Source organism: Staurois parvus, unplaced genomic scaffold (genome assembly GCF_062004578.1).
Source record: "Staurois parvus isolate SC_StPar_1 unplaced genomic scaffold, SC_StPar_1.0 ptg000011l, whole genome shotgun sequence".
Lineage (NCBI taxonomy): Eukaryota > Metazoa > Chordata > Amphibia > Anura > Ranidae > Staurois > Staurois parvus.
In genome coordinates, this window is record NW_028317807.1 from 19,169,031 (window position 1) to 19,181,780 (window position 12,750).

General features: G+C 41.1%; 1 protein-coding gene across 1 annotated transcript in view; it reads left to right on the forward strand.

The window, feature by feature from the left end:
* Positions 1–2,166: 2,166 nt before the first annotated feature.
* The window catches only part of LOC149473821 (carboxypeptidase O-like), a 57,986-nt gene continuing 47,402 nt past the window's right edge, over positions 2,167–12,750 (forward strand). Inside the window, exons 1-2 of the mRNA XM_089671528.1 lie at positions 2,167–2,276; positions 10,366–10,441. Coding sequence (XP_089527654.1) covers positions 2,197–2,276; positions 10,366–10,441 — 156 coding nt within the window. The 5' untranslated portion in view covers positions 2,167–2,196. The remainder of the gene's footprint in view (positions 2,277–10,365; positions 10,442–12,750) is intronic.

The window sequence follows — 12,750 nt, forward strand, 5'->3', positions numbered from 1 at the left end:
AATGTTCGTAGAACATTTGAATATTGGGGTTGAAGATGGGCCATTGTGAGGCATAAGAATGTACATGTACAGTTGCAAGAAAAAGTATGTGAACCCCTTGGGATTACATGGAGTTTTGCATGAATTGGGCATAAAATGTGCTCTGAACATCATCTAAGTCACAACAATAGAAGAACACAGTCTGCTGAACATAATACTACACAAACATTAGATGTTACCATGGTTTAATTGCACATAACATGTAAACATTCACAGTGCAGGGAGGAAAAAGTATGTGAGGCCCTAGCTTAATGACTTCTCCAAGAGCTAATTGGAGCCAGGAGTGAGCCAACCTTGACTCCAATCAGTGTGATGATATTGGATGTGTTGCTGACAGCTGTCCTGCCTTTAAAAAACACACACCTGTTTTGGGTTTACTGGTTTCAAGAAGCACTGTCTGATGTGAACCATGCCTCGCAGAAAAGAGCTCTCAGAAGACCTACGATCAAGAATTGTTGACTTGCAAGAAGCTGGAAAGGGTTACAAAAGTATCTCCAAAAGCCTTGATGTTCATGTGTCCATGGTAAGACAGACTGTCTACAAATGGAGAAAGTTTAGCACTGTTGCTACTCTCCCAAGGCATGGTCGTCCTGTAAAAATGACTGCAAGAGCACAGCGCAGAATGCTGCATGAGGTAAAGAAGAATCCCAGAGTGTCAGCTAAAGACCTACAGAAATCTCTGGCACATGCTAACATTTTTGTTGACACATCTACAATAAGGAAAACATTAAACAAGAATGGAGTACATGGGAGGACACCACGGAGGAAGCCATTGCTGTCCAAAAAGAATATTTCAGCACGTTTGAAGTTTGCAAAAGAGCACCTGGATGTTCCACAGCACTACTGGCAAAATATACTGTGGACAGATGAAACCAAGATTGAGTTGTTTGGGAAGAACACACAACACTATGTGTGGAGAAAAAAAGGCACAGCACACCAACATCCAAACCTCATCCCCACTGTAAAACATGGCGGAGGGAGCATCATGGTTTGGGGCTGCTTTGCTGCCTCAGGGCCTGGACGGATTGTTGTCATTGATGGGAAAATGAATTCCAGAGTTTATCAAGACATTTTGCAGGAAAACGTACGACCATCTGTCCGCCAACTGAAGCTCCGCAGAGGATGGGTGATGCAACAGGACAATGACCCAAAGCATACAAATAATTCAACAAAACAATGGCTGCAACAGCACAGAATACGCCTTCTGGAGTGGCCCAGTCAGAGTCCTGACCTCAACCCGATTGAAATGCTGTGGCATGACCTTAAGAGAGCGATTCACACCAGACATCCCAAGAATATTGCTACACTGAAACAGTTTTGTGAAGAGGAGTGGTCCAAAATGACTCCAGATCGTTGTGCAGGTCTGATCTGCAACTACAGGAAACGTTTGGTTGAGGTTATTGCTGCTAAAGGAGGGTCAACCAGTTATTAAGTCCAAAGGTTCACATACTTTTTCCTTCCTGCACTGTGAATGTTTACATGTTATGTGCAATTAAACCATGGCAACATCTAATGTTTGTGTAGTATTATGTTCAGCAGACTGTGTTCTTCTATTGTTGTGACTTAGATGACGTTCAGAGCACATTTTATGCCCAATTCATGGAAAACTCCATGTAATCGCAAGGGGTTCACATACTTTTTCTTGCAACTGTATATCCAAACACTCTCTATAACCAGACATGAGATCAAAATACTGAAATAATTTTTAGTTGGAAACATCCAAGAGAAGTTGTTTGACAAAGAGGCATAATCAGCTACTCTTGCTAGACCTGATTTGTATTTTCTGTATCTTTTTCTACAAAAGGTACACAGTACTGTGGTTTTACTAACTTTTCAAATGGGTAATCAGCAGAGCGATATAGAAAATCTAAGCACTATCCCTCTCACCCATGCAAAGTATCCTTTGTTATAACTGCTGGCTCAAGAAAATACCTGTTGGGTGTCAATAAAAATGTTACTTGATTTGTAGATATTCTTGTCAGTTATCTGTGTTAAATACAAAATGTTGCACTGGAATCCATTAGTGAACTATTTATGAATGCAATTCATGGGCTGGGCATAGATAGCGTTATCTTAATAACTATGACATGCTAGATCCCCTTAACAGAATTCATTTAGATACAAGAGTTAAGAAGCACAGAAAACCTGCGTAAAAGGATGAAAATTCTATCTTACTTCACCATCTTTCTTTGCACAATAGCACTTAAAGTGTTTGCTGTAAAAGTCCAGTATAATGGGTAAGCTGAGAGAATTTGGCAGATGTTATAATGTAATTTGGCACTATTAATGATTTTAAAAAGATGTGTTGAATGTTTGAATACTCTGTGTGTCTCTGCCATTTTTCTAAACACGTATAGTGGTAAGGAAAGGACCTTTATCAGTTTCAGGATGCCTGAAAGGAATTGCATAAATTATGATGCGAGGTACAGCTACTTTGCTTAACATTTTGAATATGTTAGTGCAGAAAGTGGGAAAATATAAATTTGGAAGGGTGTTGGCATTGTCTTATTTTATGTAGTAACAACAATAAGGTACCAGATGGTTTGCAATTGTGTGAAGAGTTGTGGTGGATTATTTCTGTTGTAATGCAAAAGAAGGATTAGTATATGGTAGGAAACTTACATTTTGGCATAAGGATTATATAAATTGCTTGAATCACAATTGGATCTGCATGACTTTAGGTCCTGTTTAAATCCAAGCAAGGTCCTTGGCAATTTGGCAGTTTAGGAATCCAAGGAAAGATAACTTAACAGAAAATACATTCAAACAATGTAAATACTACTGTTGCAAAAAGAACCTTATCACATTCCCTTTCCCTTCTCATATCCAAATTAAATATATATTGCACTGCTGCACGATTCAGAGAACCATACAACCATCATGGTAGTTGTGGTCATATTTCGAAACACATATCCATGCATATAGTCAGTTCAAAGCCAAAAGATTGAATACCCTGGTATTTTTTAATGTTGTGCAAAATACCTACATAATAATGTGTTCTAATGGTTGTAGAAATGGTTAAATCTGTAATTATGCTTGTTAATATGCTTGTTAATTGTGTGCTAAATAAGAGTTTAATTTTGAAGTAAGAAAGCAAAGTACATGGTGGTTGTGGTGTGTTTTGGAAAGATAATAGAGATATTAAGATTGCATTTAGTATGGTATTTTTATTTTAATTATTGGATATATGCCCCCCCCCCTCCACCTTCAACTGTGTGCCAAGATGCTTCCACCGTGCACCAAGATACAATAGCTATATGGTGGGTGTCTCTCTCTTCTGCACACAAGGTGGGGGCAGGCAGGGCACACTCTGAGCTGTCAGGTGAAAGGGGTAGGTTTGTATGTAAAAGAGGAAACTTAGCAGGCCCTCTGACTTCCAAATTCACATACAAGCCCACCGCTTTCACCCAGCAGCTCACAATGTGGCCTGCCTGCCCCCACCTTGTGTGCATGTGCAGAGCTGAGCAGGGGTGGGAGGGGGGTCCTGTACCGGGCTGGGCGGGGGGATGATCAGAGAGTGTGCCACTGCATATAACACACCTTTTTTGTTTTTTTAAATACCTTTCCTTTAAACAATATTAAACAGCACCCAGTTATTTTCTCATGGCCAAGCTGCAGTGATATGGAGGTGCAGGATATTAGGGAAAACTAACACCCCCCTTCCTCATAATGACACAAGCCCCCCTGCCTCCTCTTAGTATTGACAGGTGACCCCTCCTTCAAGAGCCCCCCACTTCAGCTAATCATAGATGACCCCCTCCTCCTGTAAAGACAGATGACTTCCCCTCCTGGTAATGTCCCCCACCAGGTAATGACAGATGACCCTCCCTACCCAACCAGGTAATGACAGATGACCCCCCTCCCCCCACCAGGTAATGACAGATGACCCCCTCCCCCCACCAGGTAATGACAGATGACCCCCCTCCCCCCACCAGGTAATGACAGATACCCGCTCCCCCACCAGGTAATGACAGATGGCCCCCACCTTCAGGTGCCCTCATCCTAGTAACGACTCATGGCCCCCCAGGGAATTACTGATCCCCCCTCCCCATCCTGGTAATGTCACATTATCCCCCCCATGCTGACAATGACAGATTCCCCATCCAGCTCCCCCTATGCTCATCCTGCTTAAACTTTCAAAGTAAAATCTCCAGCCTCTAGAGCCCACAGTCCCTCGGGGGCCCCTCAGTAGATGTCACAGGATTTTGTGAGAATTTTTGTGTGAGTGTCAGCAGGAGTTGTGGGGAGGGGTGGGGTGTTGTGTGTCTGTTCTCTGCACATATCCGACCGGTATCTTTTTACCTACCCAATGACAGTACTACCAGCTCCTGAACAGTGTTCTCCTCCTCTTCCCTTGCTCAGCCCAGTGACAGCTCGGAATCCATCCCCACCTGGTTGTCAGCACTGACACTTTCCTGTCCAGCAGAGCTGGCCTCACCCCATTCTTCCTCCGCTACACTCTGGCTCAGGACTTGAAAATGGAGCCAAAAGCTCAGTGCCTCCGTTTTGCTCTGAATTCTACTTTGCCCGTCATAGTGACAGGAAGGCAGCATTGGCCCCCCTTAAGCATGAGCGGGGTCGCCACTGAGACCCCTGATGCTACGCCCATGGAGTTTCACATTTCAAAATAGATTTAGTAAAATCTCCTCTCAACCTACCTGCCTATATTAACTGAGTTTCATCTTGCCAACATAGAAAGTGCCACATCAGATATACAACACCAATCATGTCACATGAAATAAATTGTTATAGTTTGAAAGTGGACATACCAGGTAAATTAAAAGAATTTCCTCCTTTAAATCAGGAACCTTGTGCACAAGAGCAACATTTAAAGAAACCTTTAATGGTATATGGGTCCCCCCTATTTTTTGGGGGTATATGGTCACAGCATTAAATAACACAACATATCCTGATTTTCTAGATCAACCATCTTCATTGTCATTATTCTGCCTTATTTGTATCTCATTCATGTCATTTTTTTTGAACAGTAAGCTTATTGTGGCATTTTCTATATTTCAATCTTAGAGCAGAATTTTACTCAGAAAACTAAGTCTTGCTAGATCACTTCAGGCTGGCTCCTTTTGCAGGTATTGTCAGGAATGGACTTGCCAGTAATGGTGGGACTCACCTGCCTTGTGGGCTGCAGTACCAGGGCTGGCCAGCGGGTGCTCCCGGCAATCAGAGACTCAACCCTGCAGCCAGCCAAACACCTGAAGCTGATCATGCAGGTGTATTTAAGGGATGGCCAGACCTGCATTCTCTGTCTTGGTGTGTGTTTTTCCTGGGCCCTGTATCTTGTTACCTGCATTCCTGTTCCTGTTCCTGTCTGACTGATTCGTTGCTGACCATGCCTGATCCGGACCTCTGCTGACTTCTCCTGTTTCGTCCCTGGCTTGTGACCCTGACCATTCTCTGCCTGACTCCCTGTACCTACCTGCCTGTTAGTTGCTGTACCCGGCTCGTGACCTGACTACTCTCTGCCTGCTCCTCCTGTTCCTACCTGCCCGATTGTTATTGACCCGGCCTGCCTGACGACGCTTGCATTGTATGTACTGTTATCTGTGGGTGGTTTGGTTTGGTTCGTTTGCACTGTGTTATGTTTTAGTATTGCACTGCGTTTATGTTTGTATTGTTAGTCTTTAATAAATTATATTGTTTATAACTTATCTGAAGCCTGCGTTTCCCTGCGTCAGTCACATACCTCTGGTCACACCCCGGAGCCCTGACAGGTATAGCTATGTAAAACATTAAAAATAACTACCTATACTGCACTGTTTACAATCCAGAAATACATTGTCCCAACCTGCTGTGCACTTGCTTAGTTGCTCTCTATTTTTTGGCACCTTGCCAAAAATGTAGAGGCTGATCTGCTGACAGCCTAAAGATTTACTGCTTATCAGAGGTTCAGGGCTTCAGCAAAATGGCAGCCTCCAGCAAGGAGAAACAGGGACAATGCTGGAAGCAATTTACAGTACTCACTAATCTCGGTAGCATAATTATTAATGTGGAATGTATGTTCCTTGCTAATGAATATTATGTTTTATCATGTTGTTATGGGTAAAGTTCTGTTGTAAATCAATAAAATTACAACACATACAGACTTTACGCGTGCACAAATTATAGCTTGAGTGTACTATCCAATGATAACAAATAAAGTGTTAATGGTTAATATTGCACTAGGAAAGTTATGTTATTGTGTTATCTTTACTTACTATTCATGTGCTAAATAAGAGTTTAATTTTGAAGTCAGCAAGCAAAGTACATGGGGGGAGGGGGATATGAAGGGTATAGTTGTTTTCTGTTAATAAATAGAGATATTGAGATAAGCCTGCATTGGCTGTGTGATTATAGTGTAAGCATAGTGTGGCAGATGTTTGAGATTGCTGTGACATCGCATGCTTATAATTACTGCACCCTCTCATGTGAAATAACCTGGAACCCCAATCCCACTCTTCTATTGCCATTGTGTAGCCTTCCCCTTCCTAGTAGTGCTGTTCATTCTTCTTTATAGTGATAGGATTTTCAGTGTGCACAGTGTGATCCCCCAAACTTATGATTGATTGAGTTGAAGAAACAGTGCAAAAGAAGAACTGCATGGCATTGCCAGGAAGGGTTAAATCAGTATTAAACGCAAAAGCAAACTTTCATATATTGCAGCTTACCAATTCTTAGATGTGATGGCTGCATTAGTTTCCTTTTTGAAGCTTTCTCTTTCCTAATTACATTTGGTGATCCAACCAGTAAGACATTTTTTCAAAAGAACAAGCTTTCCTACAGATGGATCATTTACAAACCCTTTTACGATGGCTTTCGATAATCAGTTTAATTTATTTATGCAAAACTTTTATCCCAAAAGGAAAAAACTGTTGCTGTAACTGCTTAGAAAATAGCTGAAGTTTGGCTTCCATGTGTTAGTGTATTTAAATGTGTTAGAATATCCTGCCGTGTCCACTTGCCGTCCCCATCTCCAGTGCTATGGAGCAGCACTTGTGATCAGATATGCATCACATTGCTTTGCGTTTGTGAGTGGCCTTTTTAATCTTTCCACTTTTAATAAAGCACATTACTACTACACTTAGCTGAGCCCTTTATATTTGTTTATGACTGCAATTGGAGATCTCCCAGTCTTCAGAAACACCTCAGTTTTGTTGAAGAATAGTATTTTAGCCATTTGATTGACAGTGTTATACACGGCACATGGACTTTTAACCAGTTTTTTTTAGGGTATTGATAGTTCATTGTTCCTTCCAGTCTACAGTATCCTATAGGTACGTCTTGGATGTCATTGGTTGTTGTGTGCAGAGTTCCTATGTACTTATTGTTGCACGTCTTTTGTATACATCTAACACTCCCCTCCCCTCAGACTGAGAATGCCACTGTTTGCTGTTCCGCCTGTGCTTCTTCATCCAGAGGTATTAGGCACTCTAATACAGGAGGTATGTTACTGGCCAGATCACCAGGTGAAAGCAGAGGGGAAAAAAACATAACAAAAAAAAACAAATGAAGCCACCATACAGTATATAATGATTGGTAAACTGCAATATATTATATTTTTGGTTTTAGGTTTAATACCACTTTAAGTTGCAGGGGAAGACCTTAAAGTGTTACTAAACCTATGACCCTTCATTCAATATATCTGGTCTCCCACAATATACAGAACATGGAAATGCAATTATTTTATTAAATATAAAATGCTAAATACTTTTTCTCACCATCAGTTAGAGCAGTCTTGTAACTTCTATCAGTGTCCAGCTGAGCACTAGTTAAAGCTTGTAGGAGGAGTTTTCATTCTCCTCTCCCTGCCCTATGAGATTGCATAACTGTCTGGACAGTGCTGATTGGCCCTGTGCTGATCACATGCAACCTACCAAGAAAAGAAAAAACTCTCTAGCAGACACACCAAACTGAGCATGTGCAACGTGTCCCCTAGGCTGTGTTCTATCAGGAGATGAAATGGGGAATGTGGAAGAAAGGGAGGATCAGGGAAGACATGATCAAACATACTTTTTACACAATGCAGAGGATTAACCCCTTAAATTCCACAGTAAGTATAACAAGCATGCATTACTGCATATACAGACTGATTTTACTGTTGTGGGTTTAGTAACACTTTAATGGTAGGGTAGCACATGGGTCCCTTGGCACCTTCTAGGGTCGAAGCATACACCTAAGTCCCCTAGTTGCCCTGGCACTCGTCAATCCAGACCTGGAGCAATAAAAATGAATGCATTTGCAGCATCAGGTACAACGTAGATGTTCAGGCAATTCTCTCTGCAATTGTTTCATGGAAAGTTAAACTACCAATATTGAGTCATTTGGTTCAATGCATTGTCTAGGTAAGGCATGTAATGTGGGGGGTTTTAAGCAGGCATCAGAAAAGCACAATCTTTTAACCATTCATGTATATGAAACCCTATTAAAAATAGCAACAATTCCTAAAACTGTGCACATATCACACAAAAAAGTAAGAGCATTAATAGCCAACGCCAGTAATTTAGTAGATCCTGTAAGGGTTTTTGGTGCAGTCTGTGATTACATTGAGGAGGTCATCCTCACTGGACAAGATGGTAAAATTAGATGGACTAGTAGATTTAAATAGAGTTTGCATAAGTGGCTAACAAATCTCCAATTTCAGCTAACACATTTAAGCAGTTACATAAACAGTTTCTTTTTGGCATACAGGTTTTGATCCTATGAATAAAAGCTGAGCATTGTAAGCACCCATGGCAGTGGTGCTGCCACTTTTGCTGAAATATTAAGAAGTTGAAAAATAATAGGCTCACTGACAGGATCAACGGGTAATCAAACTATGTTACATGAGAACTCAGAAAAACAAAAGCTGCTGTGTTAATGCTAGCGACAGATTGCATTCTATATGTCATTTTTTATTTTGCGCATAGTTTCACTTTAATTAGTCCTCCACAATGCATATATCACAACTCACATGCTTTTCTGGTACTGATACTTTACATATAGTATTACACATTTTACAAAAGCCAAAAGATTTTTTTTCAGAATTTTTTCCTTTTCATTCATACGTTTCCAGTCCTAGGATGATAGTACTCGCTCACTCTTCTGTAAAGACAACAGAAACAAGGCAGATCTACAGAACTCTACTCTTTTCTTAGGCTCCATGCACACTGGGCGTTTTAATAATGCTGGTAGCGTTTTGCCGCGTTTCTTCGCGTTTGCGGTTATTAGGTTTTTTTAGAGTTTTTTTTTACCAAAAACATAATTTTTCAGTCAAAAAAAGTACAAAAACGCTGGTTTGCGGCGAATTACCACGTTTTGCTGCGTTTTTCAGCATTAGAGTGTTTTTACAGCTAAAAAACTTCTCTAGAAACCCACTAGTTCTGGGATTTTTTTCCAGCCAAAAAACATCCCTGCCAAAAAACATTGATTACAGTCTATGTGTGCATGGACACACAGAATAACATGTTGGGGAATTTACTGGCTGTATAAAAAAAGTCAAAAGCCAAAAACAGCAGCTGTAAAAACATCCAGTGTGCATGAGGACTTCTGCTTAACATAGAGGGGCGAAGTTCTGTAGTCCAACAAAACAGCTGAGGATAATGCAACTGATACCAGTCAGCACAGGGAGTTATCAACGCACAAGATTTCAACAGGCATTTTTGAACTTACTAAATAAATATAACAAAATGCTTTCAATGGTACATTCAACAGACCAAAAGCAACCAAATAAGATCAATTCATTGTTAATATTTACTTACCCCTTAATTAAATGTCTGTGAAGGAATATTTCCACATATTAAAAGGTGTTATTTCTGTCCACTGGGCTCTAAGGGCAATAATATGAAGGGCTGCCAAACCAGTTGCTAGCAAGGTCGGTTCTTGTAATCACACTGGAAAACATAACATTAAAGGTTCAGTTCACTTCTACTTTATTCACATTTTTGTCAATCAAGCCCCGATGAAGGGGGTGTTCTTGGAACCCCAAAACATGTTGGATAACTTTTGAAATATCTGTCTGACATTTATCATAGTAAAGTTGTATCTGGACCTCTTAGCAGTGGTATGGTGCTTCATTTTCTCATTTTCAATTTTTGTTACATGAAAGGTTTTGTGAAATCAAACCTTCTAACTCTAGACTTTTAAACAGAAAATCTGTATAGATTTTATCACTTCAACAAAGTGTTATGATTTCAAGGTAATATTACTACATGTAACAGTGCTTAATAAACATTTGTATTAAATAAATGTGATGCAATGTGGTATGTTTAAAGTGTAGATGAAGCTAATGAGATGAGATTAAACAAAGACTATCACGTGTCAGAAGGTCTAATCTTTGATTAACCCTTTTTTCAGGCATCAAGTTCTAAGCATTATTCCAAAGACATTGAGTCATGTTGACTACATAAAAAATGTCTGCAATGAATTACAGGTGAGTTATAAATAAACTATAACATATAAAAGAAAAAGCATGAAAGTATCTTCTTGGTGTTGTGATATGGGGTGATTAGACTCAGTGTGGTGAGCATTTTGAGTTCACCTCAGTCTGTACTTATGGTTTAAAGGCAAGGCAGCCCACTTTTATTAAAAAGAAAACAAATTCCATAAACCTGCCCATGCAGGAGTTTAGGTTCACATAACAGAACAAGCAACAGAAAATTACAGAACCACCTGTTTCTTCTTAAGCAGAATCACTGCTTCTTACATTGGTCCCCCAGACCACAGGTTTCTCAGGCTCACTTAGCCTTTACTCACAGCCAACTCCTGGCCTCTGGATAGAGTTTTCCAGCCACTTGAACTTGCACTGTCTAGAGACTTCCAGATTCCCTCCAGACTCTTGGGCCTGCTAGCCATCTCAACTTTCTTGGCCTCAAAGACCTATATAGCTGTCCCGACTTTCCCAGTCCTTGAGCAAGGAATCCTTCTCAAAAGGGATGCAGACTCTGACAGGAACTCTCGGCAAGGGGCGGAGTGACAGCGCATGGGGCCCCTGGGCATTAGGGGATCAAAGGGCTCCTGTGTCCTTGCCCAAACTCAAAAAAGCCTATAAAAAAGGTACCAGGGGCATCTCTTGGGGCCCCCTACTGACCCCGTGCCCTCTGTCAGTGCCCAAGTTTCCAAATGGTCAGTCTGCCCCTACTCTCGGCTCTGCATAGAGTGCTCTGTCTTCAAATGGCAGCAGCTGTTGCTTCTACTGCTCTGATCAGGCTCATAACTATTGTTCTATAAATTTGAGGAAGGTGGTGGGTCTTTCTGTAGATTTGGTGTAGGTGACATACGCATTATAAATAGCCAAATTAATAAGATAGATTGCAACTTTTTTGTACCAGAAATGGGATATTTTTGTTGCTGAATACGGCTTCAGCATCTGATTGCTGAAATCCACCCCCTCCCATTTAGAGACTATAATCTTGGATGACCACAGGCTTTTGAATGGGATCGTGTATTCCAGTAATTTCCACCAAGGTGTCATTGTGGATGCTGGACAGGATGTAAACAGGATGAAAGGATGTCTCTCTTATCCTTCCACTACAGGGCCATCATTTCATCATTTCTTAGGTTTGCCGATTCCCCCTTTTGTAGTCTAGTGTTGAATAGAGCTTGTGGGAAGCCCTTCCTGTTTCTTCGGAAGATAACGCAAGCCAAGGTTTTCTTGCCATAGAGGTGTCGGAAAAGGGGCAGACTGGTATAGAAATTGCCCAGGTAAATGTGATAGCCTTTTTGGAAAAGTGGATAAGCCAGGTCACACACAACTTTTCCACTTGTTCCAATGTAGGTTGGGCACTCAGGGGGCTGGAGCTGGGAATCTTTGCCTTCAGATACGTGGAACGCATAAAAATATCAAGTTGCTCTTTCATAAAGTTTTCAGAGCTTTACTCCATATCCATATCTGGCCCTTTTACTTGGAATATATTGCTTGGTTCCTAGCCAGCCAGTGAAGTGGACAAGGAATTCATCTACACATACGATTTTATCAGGGACATAAAGTTCAGCAAATCTTTGAGAATAAAAATTAAGAAGTGGGCAAATTTTGTACAATGTGTCATAGTTGAGATGACCTCGAGGAGGGCACTGGGTATTGTCACTGAAATGAATTAATTGCATGATCATCTCATAGTGTGACCTGATCATTACAGCAGAATAAATGGACATGTGGTGGATTGGGTGTGTGGACCGATATGCATGTTTTTCATTTTTTTTTTGTAATTCCCATGTTAAGGGTGAGGCCCAAAAATAACTTAAATTACTCCAAAGTAAGAGGTCTCTATTCAAATAGATGGGCATAGGATGAACTGGGGTTGTTAGTAATGGTTTGTTGGGCAAAAAGGTTTGTCTGGTCCACAATAAAATGATGTAAATTTTTGGGGAAAAATAAATAAAAAAAGTTAATTTCTGAAAAATTTTCAGTGTTGGCCTGCACACCTGGCTGTGCAGTGAATGGGGGAATGCTTGCTGATCCTGAGTTGGAGGGCAGCCATAATGGGTTGGCAAGAGCATCTGGGAGGTATGTTTGGGCACTTATTCTTGGGGGTTGATGGGATATTGCAGTGCTGGTACTGGGTCTTTCATCCGTGGGTCTAGCGCCATTGGCGTTTGCCGATTGACCAGTGGGGTGTATGGCGCTGCTGGTGGCTGCCTGGTTTTCAGAGTGCCCTAAAAGTATCCTAAAAGGAGGAGGGACCCTTTCCTTCTCTGATTCAGTCACTGATCCACTACTTTTGATTGGTTCATACACTGAAT